This window comes from Nelumbo lutea, chromosome 7, assembly GCF_056320005.1.
Source record: "Nelumbo lutea isolate HS-2025 chromosome 7, American lotus-T2T, whole genome shotgun sequence".
Lineage (NCBI taxonomy): Eukaryota > Viridiplantae > Streptophyta > Magnoliopsida > Proteales > Nelumbonaceae > Nelumbo > Nelumbo lutea.
This window is the reverse complement of record NC_142690.1, coordinates 4667430-4689905: the sequence shown is the minus strand read 5'-3', so window position 1 is coordinate 4689905 and position 22476 is coordinate 4667430. Positions and strand designations below refer to the sequence as shown.

Below are 22476 nucleotides of genomic sequence, written 5' to 3'. Positions count from 1 at the left end.
GAAATAAATCAAAATGTAATTATATCATAATTCATAAGATCAGTTCTAATCTTTTCAAATCATCCGTTGTGAATCATAATTTTGCTCCATTTTAATCCATATCTACCATATATGCGCATAAAGCAAACAGTTTACCACTTCACTGGAAAGTAATATGATATGAATAGGTTTGGCTTAAAAGACAAATGATCGGCTGAAGGTGAAAATTGATGAACTGTAGTACACAGGCAACTATACCTTACTAAGCTCTATATTTCTTTGCTTCTCCTCGAACGAAGCACATCAATGGTCACAAAATTAAAGTTGCCACCAATTTGAGAATTCAAACATCGCCCACATAACAGCAAGCATTGAAGGATAGAAGCAGTTTAAACTTCAATTCAGTAAAAAAATTATGTATAAAACTCTCAAAAACATTATCATGTTCATTATCTTTATCACCCACTACAAATAAAACAAAATAAAAGGTTCCCAAGTGATCGATTCCAAAAGTTAAGACCTTATTGAACTACATGAGCTTCATTTATCAACACGAATTCTTCCCTTTCCAGACCAAGATCGACCCAACAGCTTAGGACCCATTAAAAGAACCACACTAGCAAGAGAAGGGTAGAGCCAATTAGCCATACCCAAAACACGAATTACTCGGATTCTTCTGCGGAGAGCGCGATCTTCTGTTGCTCGAGGCGTTCGAGGGCTTTCTTGTGCGCCCAAGTCTCGATGGTGAAATCGGGCTTAGCATTGAGACCGACGCCGAGGATGACGACGGTGAGGAAGCCGGTGATGTAGTAAGGTAGCTCCCAGTCCTCCCATTTTCTAGACTGACCGGGTGGTGGAGGGGTTCGGTTGAAGAGGTAACCGTTTGGTCGTTCTTGGTGCCCGGGGCTTGTCCACCGGCTCGGCCCTTCTCCTCCGCCTCTTGTACGGAGCGACGGTTTGAGACGGCTTCTTAGCATACCTGAAGCGGCCATGAAGCCCCTAGACGAAGACATGTTCCACTTGCACCCAGACCACACGAACAAACGAGAGATCGAAAAGGGAGAAAAAGCTGCTTTCGCTGTGTTCAGTTAGGAGATGAAAGTTGTTTTGGCCATTGCAGGGTGTTTTTTCCAAATTCCATATTTACCCCAGATGGTGTTTGGTAACAGGCTGATGGCCGCAAATATTCAGATTTAGGGGTCATTTGATATCAGCTGAAATGGCTGAACTGAAAAGCTCATTGCTTTTTCTTTTGGTGAATAGGTTTTTAAGGAAGTCGTGGGTTCCTTTTTTTTAATGTCTTAAGCTGAAGTGAAGTGGACAATTTTATTAAAATAGCCCTATAGTTTCATGCATTTATTGAAACAACCCTATACTTTATGTTTTACTAAAATTGTCTAGTACTTTACAACTAATTTACTTAATTGACCTTTTATCAATAATCTTCTAATTTGTATATTATTGTCTAAAAATGGTAACTTGACCAGATATACTGCGTGGAAAATGTTCAAGAGCATGAGCCAATGGTATTTTGTTTCAAAAGTACTCTTAGCATTTGATATCAAGTTTTTAAAATCAACCAATGTTTGATTTTCAGATCTACCGCAAAGTGTTTGGTTTCAGGAAACTGAAGAGGAAAATAGAACAATGGATCAACAATAATTAATTATTGTAGATTAAATTGGTCCTAGTAGACATTGAGGTCAAAATTGTTATTTTCCACTGCAATCCGTTGATTAAGTATATTGGTTGCAAACTGTAAGAGCCTTTTAGTAAAACATAAACTATGGGTAGGTTTTAATAAATTCATTAAACAATGGGGGTATTTTAGTAAATGACCCAATATTTTATTATTTAATTATTTTATTCATTAAAAGACAAAAACAATAAGGTTTTGTTTGGTTCGTGAGAACAAGGGCCTAGAATCATAATTGGAATGGTCTTCCAACTATTTGGTTAGGCAAGACAGGAATTCTATTCCCATTCTTTGTGGAATGGCATTCCTCATTTGAGGGAATGGCCATTCCTTACCCCTTCCTTGGGAATGAGAATCAATTCCAAGTGGTTCCAATTCCAATTCCAATTTTGATTCACATTTGAACCAAATAGGTGGGAGGAATAGTCCATTTTGATTTCAATTTCAATTTCTTTTCCAATTCCAACTATGAAACAAACTGACCCCGAATCATTCATTTCAATAAACTTTAGAATATGAATGAGCATCATAATTTTCTGATTGGGCCCAACCTAAGAGAGGGCTCGCACCAAAATCATCATGACCAGATGAATTTTAACCGTGTGATTGAAAGTACCAATTGCTTAATTGGTAAGGTCTTTGGCTAATTGAAGCAAAGACTTTGGAGTTCTATTACAAGGTAGGGCTTGATCCCAAGCCAATTCCAAGGTCTAATGGTTTAGCCTATCCAAACCAACTCGAACAACCAACCTTGGTTGGTCTTGGTGGAACCAACCTTGGAATTAGACTTGCCTTGTAATAAATCCCAAAATACTTTAAGGGTGTGAAGACATGGACCCGATAACTCATGATTACAAAGACCATGATCTCACTTGACTATTGAGTCACTTAAAGTGATTTGATCATTTTTTCTTCAATTTAATATTTGAACTAGTGAATGACCCTGTACCATGTATGGGGAATCAGTAATGTTAAATTTACATTATGGAATCAATAATGTTAAATTTATATTTATTAATATTTTAAATAATTATTAAAATTTCAAGAAAGATTTATTTTAACAAATAGCTTTTCAATAATTATTAGAATATGGATAATTTTCTTTTGTTATGATATATAGAGAGTTAATGATTAACTGAGACTGATAGAATGTTGACAGAAATGGTTGTGGATAACCACTTTTGCATTTTTTGCATTTTTTATGAATGGATTATGGTGGTAGTGGGTTGTGAGTTTTATCAGCAACTTCCCAGAAAATGCCACGTGTCTAATTTTCTAGAAAAATGAGAAGGCCATGTGTCTGAATGGTGGTAGTGGGTTTTAACAACTTCTCAAAAAAAAATGCCATGTGTCTAAATTTGAAAAAGCCACGTATCTGAATGGTGGGGGCTATTCAATTGCTTTTTTTTTTTAGGGGGGGGGGAGAGAACAGGTTCCACGAGTATACGAGTATACCTTAGAACCGAACCAACCTTGGAACTACCAAGGCTATAACTGATATTGACAAGGTAGGTTCAAAGTTCCAATAACCTAGAACTAGCTCCATAGGGGTCATTTCAAGGTTCTACCTTTGAATTGAACCAAACCGACCCATGTTGAATCCCACCTATACTAGGGTTTGGGGGCGGGGGGGGGGGGGGGTTGTGAGGCACTCCCTTTGTGTGCCTCATGAGGAAAAATCATTATTTTCCATGCTTTCAAAGAAGCATAGGATATGGGACCTGTTTGGCAAATATTTTTTTGAAGATCTTTTAGGCTTTTCAAAGACCACTAGACCAAAAAACGGTATTTTTTTCCTTTTGGCAATGAAAAACAATAAGTCAGAAAAGACTGACATTGTAGAAAACTCATGGAAGCCCAAAAATGACTGAAAATCAAGAAGCTTCAAATGAAGATCATGTCTTTCTATGCCTAGCTCAATAAACCACAATAGACTAGGATACTTACAAAATGGTGTTTTTCTTTAAAGACAAGACCCTAAAAGCTTAGTACATGCTTTTTCAGGCTTCAATCTATTGGTAAAAAAAATGCATAAGCAGGAATGTCTGCAAGGTTTTAAGTTTCAAAAGTTTTGAACTAGTATGAAATAAAATTTTGAAATTTAAAAACAGATTCATTTTGAAAGTTTGTTATTTTATTAATATTTGTAGTATTTTATAGTGTTTTGTATTTATAGTATTGATTTTTATTATTCTAATAACATGTACAAATTTTCAAGTGAAATAAAAAGCTTGAAAGTCCAAAGCTGCCGATGAAGTTTTGACATTTTACTGCTGTTTATTTAAGCCTGCCTTTTCATGAGCAGTGGGTTTTTCTCCTTGATGCATTTTACTGCTATAAAAAAACACCCAATTGGGTAATTACACTATAATTTAAAACCATGAGTTGATTTAATTTCTTTTAACAAGAACCGGATTGGATTTAGATCCTATCAGGTTTGGGATTTAATACAAGTACATCACATTATATTTAGAATAAAGAAAAAACTAAAGATATAATATTAACAAAAACAATCACTTTTTAACTAACACATAGAATAAATTTATACTGAATATAATATATATTAACTTTTTTTAATTATAAACTCTATTCAATGTATATATCAGACTTCGATCTTAATCAGGTTAGACAGAGTTAAATACACATCCGATATAATTATTAAATACATGTAAGTTTCAGTGATTTAAAAGGCATGCCTAGGTGCACAGGCGAGGCGCATTTCAAGGTATGTGCCTCGCCTAGGTCCTAGGCGCAGCCCTTTCAAAAGGCATATACTTGGTGCTCCTAGGCATGCACCTGATGCGCCTTGCACCTCAGCCCAGGCGTTTGTCTTTTGAAAATTTGATGCTTTTTTGCTTTTTTTGAACATAGTGGCTGAGCCGAGGGCTTTGCCCCTAAACCCTTTTGCCTCGAGGGGCGTGGCACAAAGGCGGTTCGTAGAATCAGGAATGTAATATGTTTTACATTACATTAGCTATTTGAAGTAATGCAATTGAGTGAAAAAAGAGAATATAGGTTTTACATGCTTGAAAATGTTTTATGTTTGATTTTATTTTTAAATTCTCATTTGAATATGCTTTACATCTTATGCTTATGTATTTTAATTTTAGATAATAGATTTTTTAAAACATTATTTTAAAATTTAAGTTTATATTTTTTAAAACATATTTAAATTCTCATTTGAATATGCTTTACATCTTATGCTTATGTATTTTAATTTTAGATAATAGATTTTTTAAAACATTATTTTAATTTTAATATATATATATATATATATATATATTTTAATTTTCTGACTTTTTTTGCTTTTTTGTTTTTTTTTTGTGCCTTGCTTCAAAAAGGCGCGCACCTCGCCTTGCGCCTCAGGTGCAAATTGACCCCTACGCCTTTTTTGTGCCTTGCGCTGGTAAGTTTCAGAAATCCAAATTTGAAATAGTCAGATTAATCCCCTGGAATATTTTCCTCGTTGAATTAGTTATATCCCTGGATTTCTTGATAACAGTTAGCTATGAGGCCTCCAACCTGGTTACCTTCTGTGAATTGATGACTTGTCTTAACCAAGATGTTAGCGTTCCTTTCCTTGCTAGTTGTCCTGTTTAAACACTACATGAGCCTCATGGTTCTCTTCATCTTGAACCAAGGCAAACTAAAAAGGAAAATTCTTGAACTTTTTTACATGTAAAAACACTCACGCAGGAAATATGTCTATGGCTAATGATGATTAGAAGCCCACCAAATCAAGGACTATCCCAGTTAAGGCTTAATTGGGCAGTGTTTGGTAGGAAAGATGCAACAACTGGACACACTGAAACCCTATCATCTTTAGAGTGAGAGTCAAGTAAAGTCCATGATTCTTGGCTTCACTTTGAATTGGTAAGGTTCGCATGTGATACCCAATCTGAACTCCCTAAACCATAACATGAGAATCATAGATGTCATGCCTTCATTGATGCAATTCCTTTGAATTAATGGGAGCATTCAAAAGCTCAAAGTTCAAAGGAAATGATGTAATTTAATGTTACTTGGACGGATAAAAGGGATTCCACCGCCACAGAATTACCAATCCTGTTCTTTACACAATCAGTATTTTAAAATATAGTTACTAATTCATGGACTCAACCAGGCTTCAATTACAAAATAAAACAGACAAGCTGATGATTCTGTCATATTTGCTGTTGGAACTTGTTTTTCATTTCATTTGTTAATTCAACATGGGTACAGGCCATACTGTAGCAGTTGTCATGTCGTAGAATTACCAACCATTTCCTGAGCAATCCTCATACCACAGCAACAAGGTTGGTCAAATTGCACGATTGCTTAGAGTAATCTCAGTTCCAACATGCTAATCTGTCACTTAATGGTCCAAAGATGGACTGGTTAAAAGATCCCAAATTTCTTAGGCTCAACCATGCAGGCTATGCAGCCAAAATTATCCATATGGAAGTGTAGCCTCCCTTGGAGATCAATCAACATTTCCTTGGGATCAAGAACTTTCTCCAGAAAATTTCACCCAATCTTGAATTTTCAATTAAGCGGTCACCAAGAATTTCAATTAAACAGCATTCAAAGGAAATATACCCAGCAAACTATTTTTCTGTCTTCATATAATTCTGGCATCTTTGGGAAATCCCCATGCAAACTGAAAAGTCATATATGCCTTCAGCTTTCAAAAAATTCTGGTATTCTGTACCCCAATATTTATGTATCCTCCCTTTCGACATCACACACTACTTCCCATAGTAATCCAGTAACCTTGGGTCCATGCAACAAGGTTTACAATTATATCTGTTTTCAGTCACTCCAAGGCTCCAAGCATAGCCAAACCTTTTACTGTGTATTGTTTTATTACATTTCCATATTCTTCAAGAAATATCCTTTTTTTTTATGAATCTTCAAGAAATATCCTTTTCACAACTGAATAAGGGAAATATAATCTCTTCAACTTCTAAATAATTCAGCTTTGCATGTATTTCCTTCTGTGACATTACCTCCGCTCTACACAGTAACCAAGGTATGCAAGTATTTCTGTTTTGGATCACCCCGAAGATAAATGAACAAATATCAAACAGAAAAAAGGGGTACTTTTTTATTCATTTTCCCTATTTGAGAGATGATCCCACTCAATCTCATTATTGCACAATATCAATATTTTACCTGTGGACTTAAACCAGAATAACATAACATGGACCCATTAGTCTCACCTTCCATAGCCCACTTTCAGATCTAAAAGTAGTAAGATCCCTACCCCATCCCATATCATAGTCACAGCAAGGTTACTATTGATAACAGAATCATCATTCACCAGTAATCACCACAAGAGCAGATTCCTCCTAAAATGTGATGGAAACGATTACTGTCTCTTAGAGATACTTCTCTCCTATAAGCTTTTGATAAGAACTTGGCAAAATTGTGGCAATCTACACAAATGCGGAGGTTTTTCACAACCCGAATTGGTAGTCCATGAGGAATACCAATCAACCCAAATGCCAATGCTAGTTTCTCACTGTGGCCAAGGAGTATCTTCTCTTTCTGCTCCTCATCCACATCATGCAACACACAGCTGAGATCAGGAACATACCCAGACTCCTTAATCTTTGCTGACAATTCTCTTACCTTCTCAAAGATCTCTTCCCTTCTGGGATGGGACCGATCACTAGCATGAAAAGTATGAATTGTTTGACCCAGATTTATCCAGCTCCGGCCTGGTTCCTTTGTCACAGACTTCTCTGTCATCAATTGTCTAATACAAGTTACATCTGCCCATCTCCCTGCAGAAGCATATAAATTTGAAAGAATAACATAGTTTCCAGCATTGTGTGGCTCAATCTCAAAAAGGCGGTGTGCTACATATTCTCCAACAAGAACATTAGCATGAACCCTGCAAGCACCTAAAAGTGAACCCCAAATAGCAGCTGTTGGTTTGAATGGCATTTGCTCAATAAAGGTCAAAGCTTTCTCTACTTCTCCAGCACGTCCAAGCAGATCGACAACACAACCATAGTGCTCAATCTCTGGTTCAATCCAATCTTGATCAGTAACCATTTCATTGAAAATGTTTAGCCCCTCAGTAACCAACCCTCCATGGCTACAACCTGACAAAACGGCCATAAAAGTAACACTATCGGGTTTCACTTGTTTATCTTTTCTCATCAACTCATAAAGTTCAATCACCTCTCTCCCAATCCCATGCTTACCATACCCCACGAGCATAGCATTCCATGAGATCACAGTTCTCTCTGGCATCCCATCAAAGACCTTTCTAGCATAGGAAAGGCTCCCACATTTTGAGTACATATCAATCAGAGAATTCTGAAGAACCACATAGGAGGATAAGTCAGAGCGAAGTACCCGGTTGTGAACTTGCCTGCCCTGGTCCAATGCAGCAAGCCCCGACAGTGCAGTTAAAACACTGGCATAAGTAACATAATTTGATTTCATTCCTTCTCTTTGTAAATGACAGAACAGTTCTAATGCCTCTTCATCGAGACCCAGCTGGGCATAGCCAGCAATGATTGCAGTGCAAGAAACCACATCCCTCTCAGGCAACCTTTCAAAGACTCTTCGTGCTTCATGTATTCTATCTGCTTTGGCGTACATGTCAAGAAGCGAACTCCCTACAAATATATGTGATTCAAAATTGCTTTTGATTATAAGAGAATGGACTTGCCTGCCACGGTCAAACCCACAGGCACCCGAACAACAAGTAAGGATTGTTGCAAAAGTGAACTCATTTGGCGGTGTACCTGCCATAATTTTGTTTTGCACATGAAAATATAAGAATACCGCTAAAAGAGTCTTCAGTCCAATAGTTATCTGCATTGCACAAAATTCAAAACGAGATCAACCTTACATAACCAGATACATGAAAACCCAAGAATACCTGATCTTAACATCTGCACAAAAAGGCCCAAAGCTTCAAGTGTATGTCCCCTCTGAGAATAGGCTGAAATCATGGCGGTCCAAGAAACAACATTCCGCGCATGCATTTCATCAAGCACATGCCGTGCATCGCCAAGGCAGTCGCACTTCGTGTACAAAACTATGAGCCTCGTTCTGAGATACACGGGCGGAAGATAACGAGTTTTAATCATGTGAGCGTGTACCCTCTGCCCCTCACGAAGTGCCCGTCGATTTACACACTCATTCAGTAGAGAATCATAACCCTCGAACCTCACTCCTTCACCTTGAATGGCCATTTCCAGCAGGGCTTCGTTCAGTTGACCATTGATGCACATGGTTTTCAAAATCGAATTTGGCGGGAACTGAGAAGCTGGTTCACTGGTGGGTGAGGTGGGGAGAGAAGAAAAGCGGTTAGTTTTCAAACGGACCGGCCGGAGGGAAAAGACGGTGACTTTCCGGATCATTTTTTTTCCCGTTTCCCGACATATTTTACGAAGGGCGCTATCGTTAAAATGATATTCAACATTCTAACAATACGTGCGTATGGCCTACGTGCTCTCGTAACCCATACGTACGTGAGGCTAGTATTTCCCTACTTTTAAATACTCGTGCAAATAAAGCGGGAAATGGTTGAACAGAACCAATCAACTCAAGGTTCTTTCTCTAATTGAATTCACCCGTACGAGAGAGGGACAGAGTCGAATCATATCATATGATACAGCCGCTACTCAGGTAGATTTATTTCATCTTCAGAATTCTGATGACAATGTACTAATTTCTGTTAACTGATTCCCTTGGGTTTTCCTTGTTTCGTTTTGTTTGAATTGCACTTCTGCGTTTCTTCCTCGTAGGATTTATTTTTCTATTTTTTTTGGGGTTTTCTGATTGCAAAAGAGGTGACTCTATTTCTATGGTTTTAATGTTGTAGTTTCGGTTCGTATTTGAGATGATTGCAAATTTTGATCGAAATTTATATAATTGGCATAGAATCCTGTCACATTCGATTGCATGTTTTCTTTCCCTATGTTTATGTCGATTGTGGAAATCAAACGCATCCACATGTGCCATCTTGGTTTCCAGGTCATTTGGGGTTTCGTATCCTGAGGTCAAGTAAATGACTATTATTCTAAAGAATCAAAAAAATTTTTACAGACAGAGCATGGTCATTCCAGGCTGCATGTGTAGCTTGTCGAATACAAAGTTAATCTAGAAATTTTATAAGGGCATGAGCTGGTATTTCAAATGGTTGGCAAGCCTGTTGGATCCAGCTGCTGCTGCTGCTGCTGATGATGATGATGATGATGATGATGATGCATTTCTGCAATTCCTCAATTGTTGTTTTATCTTGTCTTTGGCCAAATTCAATAAGCCAAGGACAAGATTTCTTGGATGGAATATATTTTTTTGTAGCCTGCTTTTCCCAAAATTCCAAATTTCCAATTGAGATGTAAAATCTTGCGGGAAGACTTGTTTATGGCAGGAAAGTTGCAGTGGATGAATGCAGACTGTCCGTTATTACCAAATAAAAAGAACTTTCCGAAAATAATCAAGCCCTTTGAACAAAGCCAGCAGTTCATTGCTTCCCTTGAATGGAAATTAATTGATACCAAAAGGCTAGTGAAGGAGGAAGTTAATGGCGAGAAAGTTGAAGAATGAATGCAGACTGTCTATTCAAGGGTAATTGCTTGTTGCCAAATTAGAGAGCCTAGTGAAGGAGGAAATTAATGAGCTGCAGGAGGATATCAGAAAAAGGCTAAAGAAACAGAAAGAGGATAATTGCAAGAAAAAGCATCTGTTAATGAACATGAAGGAAGCAAAAGTTCTAGAGGATAAGAATAAGATACTGAAAGAGCATGAAGGAAATATAAAAGAGCTTCTGGACTAACAAAAGTTCTAGAGGATGACATTGATGACCTCCTACACATGCTCAGACAGAAGTACGAAGAAATGATCAAGGGAACAACATTGCAAGGAAAGCTATTTTAAAAAGTTGAGCCATAATCTAAATAAATAGGCCTATCAGAAAAGTCTAATCAATTAGCCAATCTTAAGACTGAACTAATAAATCTAGAGAAGAATGTTAATGAACTAGAAGAAAAAGCTACTTGAACAAAAGACTGCAGAAGTGGTAGGGGGAAGAAATTGCAAAAGAAGATACTCCAGCAGATTGAATTAAAAAAATCCTGGGGCAAATATTGATCAACTCCAGAACAAGCTCAAAGAGAAGACAAAAAATAGTTGAGCTAAAGGAGGCTCCAAATACATTATTGGAAGAAGATTTTTCAACATGCCAATGATGCATTGAAAGAGGAAAAAATTAAACATCTGTTGACTTCTGATAAGATTTTGGAGTTTCAATACAACTTCCTTTGATGAAAGTCTAGTCTAACCATGGAAACTATGCTCTCCAACAACAGCGTAGAGGAGAAAACAGATTCATCAAAACTTCTTGCTTCCTCTCAATTAGGGTGGTGAAAATGAATCCTTGATTCCCAAAGAAGCTTCCAGAAAATGCACTGCAGTACTTCACATGGAAGTTCTTATATGAGTGGTTTTTTGCCATAAAAATTAATTCCATTTAAGAATTGGTAGTTTTTAAAACTGAACATCTTTTCCAATATTATTAATAAAATTTCTTGACTGTTGCTCAAACAAAATTTTCTTCCTCAGAAATAGGACAATTGTATATTTTTTAATAAATTGTGGTTAAGTTGAAATTTATCTTTACTATTATATAGTACTATTGCAGAGACAGTAGAAAGAAAAAAAAATTGAAACTTGTATTATCCTGTTCCATAGGTCCTGCAGAGAAGTATAGAAACCTCTGGGTTTTTCCAAGGTCAGAAAGAAGAAAGATACTAGTTTTCAAGAAAAGCTAGTTGATAATGGGACATTTAAGTAAAACAATGATTGAACTACTACCACTCTTGACTCTTCTACTTCTATGCCCTCTAAGCTACTAGCTGGCACAAATGACCGATTTCTTATTGGATAAATACCCAATTCGCACACATATAGCCTGAACCCTGATGGCTCAGGTTATGAAACACAAGATATTACTGTGGAGACAGTCCCATATTCAAATGATTGGTTTCTTTATGACTCAGATGATGAAATGCAAGATGTAACTATGGCTCATGCTCCAAAAAGCAACAAATATCAATTTCAAGGCTTGAAGCAAATTGAATGCAAGTAATGCAAGAAGTTCTATGATATTCATTCGGACTATGGAGGTAGAGAAAATGAAATCAATAAACATGATTTTCACTACGAACATCATGATGATGTTTCAAGGCATCAGTACAGGTAACTTCCTCCTGACTCCTGAAGGATTTTGGAATATCAGATTCAGCTTTGACATGTAAATTTCTTTTAAAAGTACTAATTTAGTTGATTGATCTTTGTTTTCTTAATTTATTACTATAGTTGGTCAATGTTTGGAACCTCAACAAACATTTTTAGAAGCTTACAGCTTGACTCAGCATTAGAAATACATGATTCAAGTAAAAGCACCACCTCAAGTTCCATTCAACAAAAAAGAGGCATGGTTGAACCAAGTTTAATATTCAATTATACCTTAAGCTTCCCATACTTAAAATTTCTTGGTTGAACACGACCAAATATCTAGTTGACCTTAACTTGAAAAGTATATCTGGTACTTATGACTAAATGGTATAACCATGAACCAAAAGTTGACTGTTCAAGCACTAGATGCTTAGCGATAAAGCTGCTTTCTGATGTACATCAATGCCTTTCTTTGGTGATAGCATAAGCCTGGAATCAATAGTGCCTTTCTACACAAAGGATTTCTTGTTAAAATGCGGATAAGAGGTTGAACTGGTTAGTGAGTTTTCTATTGGCATTGCGTAGTGTTATAAAAGCAGGAAGCAAACTAAAGGATAAAGGTTTCCTTAAGCCTGAAATGAGAGATCCGGCGAACTCCTGAAAAAAGTGATGTACACTCCTGAAATAACTCATGTTTTTGCTTCCTACTTTCTTGTACTCGGCTTCATTTATATACACTGGGCCTTTAATATTCATTGCTCTCCCAAAACTGATATTTGTTTGTCAGCATTATGGGTGAGCCAGCGAGGTTTGTAGAGCATCTTGCTCTCCAACTTTTGATTATGCCAGAGAGACCTTAAGAACCAAACAACATCCCCTTATTACCTTGAAAACTGTTGTCAGTTGTTTATGTTTATGTATTCAGGTTTAGTACCATAAGGGTACTGATGTAATTTCCTCTTTGATTACATTGTTCGGCTGTACTAGTATAAATAATAATAGATCATTCTTTCACCCCCTAAGTTCAATAGGGGCTTTCAGTCCTCTTGGCTCTCCTCTCCTCTCTCCCTCTCTTCTCTCCTCTTGTCTATCACTTGCTCTTGCTCTTTCTCAACATGGTATCAGAGCAAGTTCGTCCAGGCCTGAAAACAAATTAGTTGAGGTCATTCTCCAATGCCGAGTAGGTTGCCTCTTCATCTCCTAGAAGCTGTATCCCTGATGCTCGACTTCAAGAAGGAAGAAGGTGCCGGCCTGACTGTTCAGCTTTCTAGCGCAGAAAAGAGTTCTGGTACAGAGTCATTTCGTATTCCAGCCCATATGTTGTTTTCATTGATTGCTCGGCTGTAGAGAGGCTGTCACCTGATGTACGAAGAGGAGGTTCTGGTTTGCAGAGAGGCTGGAGTTCAAGAAGGTACTGTCCATCTGCTGTTCGGGTGCCCTGGTATTCAACTGAACCTGTTTTTTGTTGTTTTTTCTTCTTGCACCCTTCGATGAACTGTTGATGCCCTAAAAATCCGAATGTGGTGTTCTCCTCTGGTGTGTCACTACTATTCGGCTACATTATTGATGGACTGAAGTTTTTTTTTTTTTTTCTTCCTTGACTGTTCTTGCTGTTCGGCTACATTATTGATCTCAGTGATTGTTCGGCTACCCTGAAGTTGGTGTCAGCCGATTAGGTGTATGGTGAACTATCACCTTGTGTCTCTCCTTCTACTACGGAGTTGTATGAAAACTGTAAAACCGTAGGTCATACAGACCTGGTTATGTACTGCATTGCAGTGTTTGTATGTTTGTTCATTGGATTCCTACAAAAATTGTAGGTCATACAGACTAGTCCAAGTGCTGCAGCAACAGTGCTTGTTCTTGGCTCTCTATGAAACCGCAGGTCAGAAGTACCTAGTTGTATGCTGAAATAGCAAGTGCTTTTTCTTTTGTGGACTGAAGGACATAAGATCCCTTTTATGTAGCAGCTCTGTGAGGCAGTGTGCCTTGGGTGTTGTGTGTTCTTAAACCTGAAATCATGAATAGTGAAGATTCAGCCACATCTGGAATCTCCACAATGCTGAATGGAATGAGTGGGGGTGGTGACCTATCATTCCCTATGGCTGTTGTTCCTCTTGATGGATTAAATTACCTAGAATGGTCAAGAGGGATCAAGTTATACATCACTGCAAGAGGGAAGATAGGCTACATTAATGGGAGGATAAAAGAACCATCCTCCGGGAGTGCTGAATATGATAGATGGAATAAGGAGAACAGTATTGTTATGTCCTGGCTCTTGGTTTTCATGCAACCTCAAATCAGGAAGAATTTCATGTGGGCTGAAACTACGAATGAAATCTGGGAACAAGCAAAGTCTACATATTCAGAATTGAGACACTATGCCAAAATTTATCAACTGCAGGCAGCATCTTCTACTTGTAGACAGGGGGAGAGGTGTTTATCGGTCTATTACTCTGACTAAACATCTGCTTGGAAGGAGTTGGATCACTACCAGAGTGTGGATTGGAAGTGTGATGAGGATGCTAAGAAGTACAAACAGATTGTCTCCCAGCAAAGGGTGTTTGCATTCTTACATGGTTTGAATCCTATGTATGAATCTATCAGAGTTCAGATTCTCAACTCTAAGCATCTCCCTTCTGTTCAAGAAGTCTATGCTCTTGTACAATCTGAAGAAAGTAGGAGAAATTTGATGAACAACCCTGGTGGGGATGCTGTTGTGTTAGTTGCAAAAGGGGGTGTATCTACTGGTGGGGGATCTTCTTCCCGGAAAGGAGATCTCCAGAAAAAAACAGAAGATAAGGAAAAATTGTGGTGCACTCATTGCCAGAAACCCCGACACACCAAAGATACCTGTTGGGATCTTCATGGGAAACCAAAATGGGCTCAAGATCTGACTAAGAAGCAAAGTTCAGAGGTGAATAAGAAGTACGGGCAGCAAAATACAAAGAAACATCACATGGCCAACATGGCTACTCGGGAGCATCAGCCTACCATTTCTACTGTGACTCAGACACATCTCACTGGACCTGACCTGAGGGAGGACATTATGAATTCCTTCCGTGACCATTTAGAGCTCTATGGTAGAGCAATTTGTCAGATGGATACTCCTCCCTCAACCTCATTTGCATCTACGTCAGGTAACCCTGCCACTGCTTTCCATGTTGCTTCTCACACCCATGACTCTCCATGGATCATTGATTCTGGAGCATCAAAACATATGACTGGTACGTCCTCTTACTTTCAAACCTATCACCCTCTTTCTAGAAGAGACAAGGTGAGACTAGCCGATGGATCATACTCTTCCATAGGTGGTCAAGGAACCCTCTCTCTTCCTCTTGGCCTTACCCTCTCTGATGTTCTTCATGTTCCAAACTTTCCCATTAATTTGTTCTCTGTTAGTAGTGTTACTAATTCCTTAAATTGCTCAGTGACTTTTTTCCCTTCTCATTGTGTGATTCAGGATCTGGCCTCGGGGAGGACGATTGGTAGGGGTCGTATGGCTGATGGACTTTACATGCTGGAGAATAAGGCTGGTCTTCATGTTACAGAGTCTATGAGTCAGTCCTGTAAGAAAAAAGTCTATTTATGGCATTATCGTCTTGGTCATTTGTCTTTTTGAGTATTTGAAAGTTGTATTCCCAGAATTGTTTAAGTCAATGTCTGTCTCTGACTTTTCTTGTCAAACGTGTCAGTTGAGTAAACATTGTAGAACTCATTTTCTTCAAAGACATAGTAAATCCGAATCTCCATTTCACATTGTTCATTCTGATGTGTGGGGCCCTGTTACTTTACCATCTGAGAGTGGCTACAAGTATTTCATTACCCTCATTGATGATTATTCTAGATTTACATGGGTAAATCCGATGCGAACCAGGGAAGAAGTACCAAAAATCATTCAAGATTTCCAACGGATGGTCTTCACTCAATTTCAAACTGAAATCCAAATTTTCCAATCAGATAATGCAAAAGAATTTTTTCATAGTGATCTCACGGAATTTTTTGCTTCGCATGGTTCCCTTCACTGTAGCTCTTGTGCTCGCACACCACAACAAAATGGTGTGGCCGAGCGGAAGAACTGACATCTCCTTGAAGTGGCTCGAGGTTTACTACTTCATATGAATGTCCCCAAACGTTTTTGGCTTGAAGCTGTTCTTTGTTCCACTTACCTTATAAACCGTATGCCCTCTCGTTGGTTAGAGTACAAAGCCCCACATCGACTTCTCTTTCCTAAGGCTCCCCTTCTTTCTATTCCTCCTCGTGTCTTTGGTTGTCGGTGTTTTGTCCAAAATCTGTCTCCCACCCGTGGGAAATTGGACTCTCGTGCTATACCTTGCATATTTCTTGGTTACTCCTTCACTCAAAAGGGCTACCGTGTTTTTGATCCTGTTTCTCGTAAATTCTATGTCTCCATGGATGTTTCTTTCTTTGAAGATGAGCCTTTCTATCCCGTTTCTCCTCAGGGGGAGTGTAGACATGAGGAAAAACTAGTTCAGCTTCCCTCTCTCCCTGACCCTCCACCTTTTCGTGTTTTTTCTCGCCGTCGTAAAGGCCAGCCAAATCCAAGAGTTGTAGAGAATCCGGAAGTTGTACCTCCAGTGCCATCAGACTCCTCGAGGGAGGATCATACTCACTCAGGTATTTTAGCTCCCAATGATGTCCTTGAATCTATTGAAAATGATTCCTCTACTGCTAATGATTTTGAGCGTCCTATTGCTCACAGGAAGGGGGTCAGATTGTGCACCACAAAACATCCCATTTCCAACTTTGTCTCCTATGAGAACATTTCACCCTCATCCCGTGCCTTCCTTACCTCTATTGACAGTGTCCCTATCCCTAAGAATGTGGCAGAAGCTCTTTCAGTTCCTGAATGGACAAATGCCATGAGGGAAGAAGTTAATGCCCTTCACAAAAATGGCACATGGGAACTTGTTGATCTTCCCAAGGGAAAGGTTCCAGTTGGATGTAAATGGGTGTTCATAGTCAAGCATAAGGCTGATGGAACAGTGGAAAGGTATAAAGCTCGCTTAGTGGCAAAGGGATTTACTCAAGTGTATGGAGTTGATTATGCTGAAACTTTTGCCCCCGTTTCCAAGATGAATTCCATTAGAGTCCTTTTCTCTCTTGCAGCCAATCTGGATTGGGTTTTACACCAACTGGACATCAAGAATGCATTCCTGAATGGTGACCTTGAAGAGGAAGTGTACATGATTCAACCTCCTGGGTTTCTAGCCCAAGGCAATGAACAGAAAGTGTGCAAGTTGAAGAAGTCCTTATACGGGATGAAATAATCACCAAGAGCTTGGTCCAGTAGATTCCATGTGGCAATTCAGCAGAAAGGATACGGGCAATGTCAGTCAGATCACACACTGTTCGTGAAAAAAGGAGAAGGTAAAATTGCTGCTCTAATTGTTTATGTGGATGACATAATTGTTACTGGTGATTGGGAGGATGAAATTCAGAAATTGAAACTTTTCCTTGCAACTCAGTTTGAAGTGAAGGATCTAGGACCTGCCAGATACTTCATTGGAATTGAAGTTGCTCGATCAAAGAAGGGTATCTTCATTTCTCAAAGGAAACACGTCTTAGATTTACTTCAGGACACTGGAAAGATGGGGGTGAAGCCAATTGACTCTCCCATCGACCCCAACCATAAATTAGGTGACAACTGTGGTGAATCACTCAAGGATGTGAAACTGTTTCAGAGACTTGTAGGGAGATTGTTATACCTTTCTATGACTCGCCCAGACATTGCATATGCTGTTGGTGTCCTTAGTCAATTCATGCATGCTCCTAGGTCTTCTCATCTTGAAGTAGCAGAGAGAATCCTCTGATATTTGAAGAAGTATCCGAGTACTGGTTTGTTGTTTCAAAAGCATGGACATTTGAAAGTTGAAGTTTATATAGATGTAGATTGAGCTGGATCCCAAAGTGACAGAAAGTCTACTAGTGGCTACTGCACCTTCATAGGAGGGAACCTTGTTACATGGAGAAGTAAAAAGCAAAATGTGGTAGCTAGATCCAGTGCTGAAGCTGAATATCGTGCTATGGCCCACGGGGTTGTTGAAGGCATGTGGATAAAGAATTTGTTGGGGGAGTTGGGTTTTCCAGTGACCAAACCTATAACTCTATTTTGTGATAACAAAGCAGCTATAAGCATTGTTGCCAATCCGGTGCTACATGATGGAACAAAACACATCGAAGTTGACAAGCATTTTATCAGAGAGAAAGTTATCATGGGCGAAGTGTGTACCCTCTATGTCACTTCTGAGAACTAGCTTGTAGACATCTTTACAAAGGGTTTAAACCTTTCCAGACATCATGATCTTTGTGACAAGTTGGGCATGATTGATATCTATGCTCCAACTTGAGGGGGAGTGTTGTCAGTTGTTTATGTTTATGTATTCAGGTTTAGTACCATAAGGGTACTGATGTAATTTCCTCTTTGATTACATTGTTCGGCTGTACTAGTATAAATAATAATAGATCATTCTTTCGCCCCCTAAGTTCAATAGGGGCTTTCAGTCCTCTCGGCTCTCCTCTCCTCTCTACCTCTCTTCTCTCCTCTTGTCTATCACTTGCTCTTGCTCTTGTTGTTACCTTGAAAACAATGTTTTAAAACATGGAAGCGTGACGCGAAATATTCCACTACCTGGAGGTGTGAGGTGTAGTTCAAAACGGAAGAGGCGTAAGCCTCCTGAACACAAGGAGGTGTAAGCCTCCTTAAGAGGAGGGGAATGAGGAGAAAGGAGGAAGGAGAGGTAGGAGGATCCCATTTTTCTTTATTTTTAATAAAAAATTTTTATATTAAGAAGAACAAAGATGCATAACATGCTGATTAAAAAAATGAAGATGCATAGCATGCTCCACCCCCAACCCACTTTCTTTCCCCTTATCTTTCCTTCCCTTCCCTTTTCTTCCCTTTTCTTTCTTTTTCTCTTTTTTTTTCTTCTCTTTCTTTTTCTTTCCCTTCCATTTCTTTTCCTTTCCTTTCCTTTCCTTTCATTCTTTTTTCTTTTTTATTTATTTCCTTATTTTTCTTTTTTCTGTCTTTTATATGAGATGTTCACGAGGCACATGAGGCGTATGTTAGACAGTTTTGTATGCTCTTAGCTTCAATCAGAATGATGTACTTTATGAGTTTATTGTAAATGAATAAAAGTGCATATTTGATTCATGTTCCCTTGGTATGTTTTTGTGTAATACCCTTAAACTGGACACTTAATGAGACTCGTGTTAGTTTAGAATGTTCACAGCCAGTGGGTCGGTCTGGGGAGACCTATCCTGACAAGGCTGACACTGTGGTGCCACCAAGTCGGTTGGGGTGGCCTGTCTCAGCTGCTAGGGTGAGATCCTAGGCACATACAGTGTAGGATTAATTGAATTTATGAACTGGACCAGATTTCCAGTATTGCCTTGGATCTTGGAGATTGATGGGCAAAACTGAAAAGTTACACCCGACCCCTAGACTCGATTATGATACTGCACTAGGTGTCGGATTTGGCTGTCTTTGATATACCAATCAGTGAGATCCTTAGCGGGGGTCAAAACCTGAGTATATTGGGACAGTCTGAGAATTCATCTGAGTGGGTGATCATAGTGACAGGATCAGTCCCTTTGTCGGACAAAGGTAATGATCGGGGATGCACTCTCACTGATGGAAACCAAGACTGCCGGTAGCCGATTTCAATCGTTGAGATTTGTTTTGCAAAATATATTTTATATGAGATATAAAAGTATATATATTATGGTTTGGAAATGATTTGCAAAATGTTTTAATTCCCGGGATCCATGTGAGTAGAGAGTGCAACACTGTTCCTTGCAGCCGAGGGAGAGGTCCTCTCTTGTCGGGCAATGTTTGATCATTATGGGCTGAGAGGTTAAGTGTAAAACCATTGAGGATAATACCTGATGGGCTAATCTTGCATCTGCCCACAGTCCCTAGGTGTTACAAGGTGGTTTGGCCCAGGGACCACTTAGAGTAAGTGTTGGGCCCATAGAGCCCATAAGATGGGTTTCAGGGGGTGCACTGTCCATAACAGTGTATTTAGCCTGGCCTTGTAATAAAGGCTGGACTGAACCCATGTGGCTGATGTGTAGATCAATGTTTGGGTCCCATGCCATACAAGGAAGCCCAACTGGGCAGTAGTTTGGAAGACTAAGTGAGTACATAACCTTAATTGGGTCTTAAGCCCATTTCGAACTGGGATGATTTGATCAGTCAATTAAAAGGGGCGAATTTTGAGGTGGATCAGCTCATAGGATTGGGCCTAGACCCTATCCACTTAGAGAGTCCAGGATCTAAATAAGATTTAGATCTGGAAGCCTCCTAATTAGATTAAGAGATGGCTGATCTGATCTGCAGATAAGATAAGAGTTATTCCTTATCACTTAAAGGGACTTCTAATCCAAATATAATTTGGATCAGCAGCTCCTAATAGGATTAGGAGTTGATCCCTGCGAAATCTCTCTTGCTGCCTCCTTCCTGCCGCCGCCATTATCTCCAGTTCGATCTCTAGTTCTTGGGAGAGATCAAGATCTGATCTTGATATCAATAAAGATTGATTGGAGTTGTACTCACAAGCCATCCAGTTGATTCTTGCGAAGGGTCAAGTTCTTTTGAAGAACATTGCTGATTCTGCTCCATTTTACACTGTGCCATCTTCAGTGGGAGCAGTCTTTGGATCATTCCTTGGGCGTGAACACCTCCATTGGGAGATATTATTTCTCCGTATCAGGTACATCCTCCCTCCTACTCCTTTTGGTTCAGATCTGGTTTGGTTAATGGTTCAAGATTGATCATTGAAAAATATGTTATTCTAAAATAGGGAATTCGATTCCCTGCAAAGATGGGAGAAATTTTTGAAATTCGCCTAGTCCATTCCGCAAGATTTGGGCGTCCATGTGATGGATATCCTATCCCTTTAGCGTACAACTCCTTTGGCATGCACCTCATGGCATTTAGGGGGGTGCCTTGCCTGGAGGCACACCTTCAGGTGTACGCCTCCCATGCCTTAAACACTACTAGAAAGTTGATTTAAATTCTTGGTAGTTACAATCTTTGTCACAAATTTTTTATGAATCTTGAAGAATCTATGCTCACATGCTTACGACCAAGTAGTGGCTAAGAGACAGAGTTCATTTGTACTTGGGAATTGTTTTGTCTATTGTCATGAAAGTGGAATTATAGCTACATCCACCAATGGCTCAATATGGAGATGTATAAGAGAACCCAAGTGCTTTGATAGGACTTGGTGAACTGGCATAGGACAGGAGAAAGGAAGTAAAGGTTAGTTTTTTTAAAGCTGTGTTAGGCTTACCACTTGAGGCTCAACATGAGCAAAGCTTAAGGAAAAGCCCAAATGCTCAATCTTGAACCTCATTAATAAAATCATAAGGATCATTATCCATATTTTGAGATGATTTGTGTAAAGAAAAAATGTTTCATAATTTAACTAAAGCATGTTTATCATTATGTGGCCATTAAAGAACATTTCTTAGTTTTCTGTATTATGTATACTAGTTGAGTTGCATAGAGAAGGGTGAGGGCAAAATAAATAGACTAAAGTTTTTGGATGGCCATTTGGACAGGAGACCAAGGAAAGTGTCAGCACTACAGTAAAGTTGTGATCTGTTTTAGGAATGGCAACGGGGCGGGGATTGTTAAGGGCCCGCGAATAGGATCTCGTCATAGGTCGGTTAACGGGGAAAACCTCTTGTTTTCTCTTGTTTCTCCCTTTCCTCGAGGAACCTATCTTTAGCTCCTTAATGGTGATTTGTTAAAGAGATCACCAACTCTCCTTTGCTCTTTCTTGACTGAAAATTTCGATAATTTCATTGAATACCATCTGCTCCCTTAAATAGGAGATTACAAGAAGATAAGAGTCCTTCTTAAGGAAGACTTCCCAACAACATCTATCTTTAAATAATGCCACTGCCTAATTAATAGGAACATTGAATTTATCTAAGAGATAAGATAGAAACACTGAATCTAGCTAAGAGAAAAGATAGGAACAGATAAGATAAGAACACTGAATCTAGCTAAGCGATAAGATAGGAACACTGAATCTAGCTAACATATAAGATAGGAACAGAGATAGGATAGGGACACTGAATCTAGCTAACAGATAGGATAGGAACACCGAGTTTTACGCCCATTACTGCTGCTGTTTGCGGCTGTATTTCTTACTACTGCTGCTATCTGCGACTGTATTTCTTTCCAATAAAAGCATCCACAATATTACTCCCCTCCTGGAGTAAGAGCTTGTCCTCAAGCTTGAATTCAGGATATGTCTCTTGAAACACAGCCAAAGGAATCCAGGTAGCTTCGGCCAATGGTAACCTGGCCCGTTCCACCAGAACCTCAACACCTCGATTAATTCTGGAGCGAACAATAGACTGAGGTTGGGGAATGATTTTCCCTCCTGGATCGGGTTCCAATGAAGAGGGTTCATCCTCATCTTCCTCTTGTTCCACTAGGAGGCAAAATAGTCTCTTGCACTTGTGCCCTGCTGAGTAAAGTTCATCACAATTAAAACACTGTCCCCTCGTCCTGCATTCCGCCATCTCAGCCCTGGACAAGCGCTTAATAGGGGGTGCAACAACGCTGCTTCCCA

At 39.1% G+C, this 22476-nt stretch overlaps 2 protein-coding genes and 1 long non-coding RNA gene across 3 annotated transcripts; 1 reads left to right on the top strand and 2 right to left on the bottom strand.

The window, feature by feature from the left end:
• Nucleotides 1-350: 350 nt before the first annotated feature.
• Nucleotides 351-1119, bottom strand: LOC148844756 (ESSS subunit of NADH:ubiquinone oxidoreductase (complex I) protein). The gene has a single exon (XM_088954490.1). It carries the CDS (start codon nt 990-992, stop codon nt 642-644), a length of 351 nt encoding a protein of 116 aa, XP_088810616.1. The 5' UTR covers nt 993-1119; the 3' UTR covers nt 351-641.
• A 4640-nt stretch (nt 1120-5759) lies between these two features.
• Nucleotides 5760-9138, bottom strand: LOC148844755 (Pentatricopeptide repeat (PPR) superfamily protein). Its single transcript, XM_088954572.1, has 2 exons — nt 8556-9138; nt 5760-8418 (listed from the first exon to the last, which is right to left on the bottom strand). The coding sequence occupies exons 1-2, from the start codon at nt 9037-9039 to the stop codon at nt 6974-6976; spliced, it is 1929 nt and encodes a 642-aa protein (XP_088810698.1). The 5' UTR covers nt 9040-9138; the 3' UTR covers nt 5760-6973.
• Nucleotides 9139-9185: 47 nt separating this feature from the next.
• LOC148844754 (uncharacterized) lies at nt 9186-12085 on the top strand. The gene is made up of 2 exons (XR_016102176.1): nt 9186-9307; nt 11683-12085. It is a non-coding gene; the product is annotated as an uncharacterized LOC148844754 (long non-coding RNA).
• The last annotated feature ends 10391 nt before the right edge of the window (nt 12086-22476 follow it).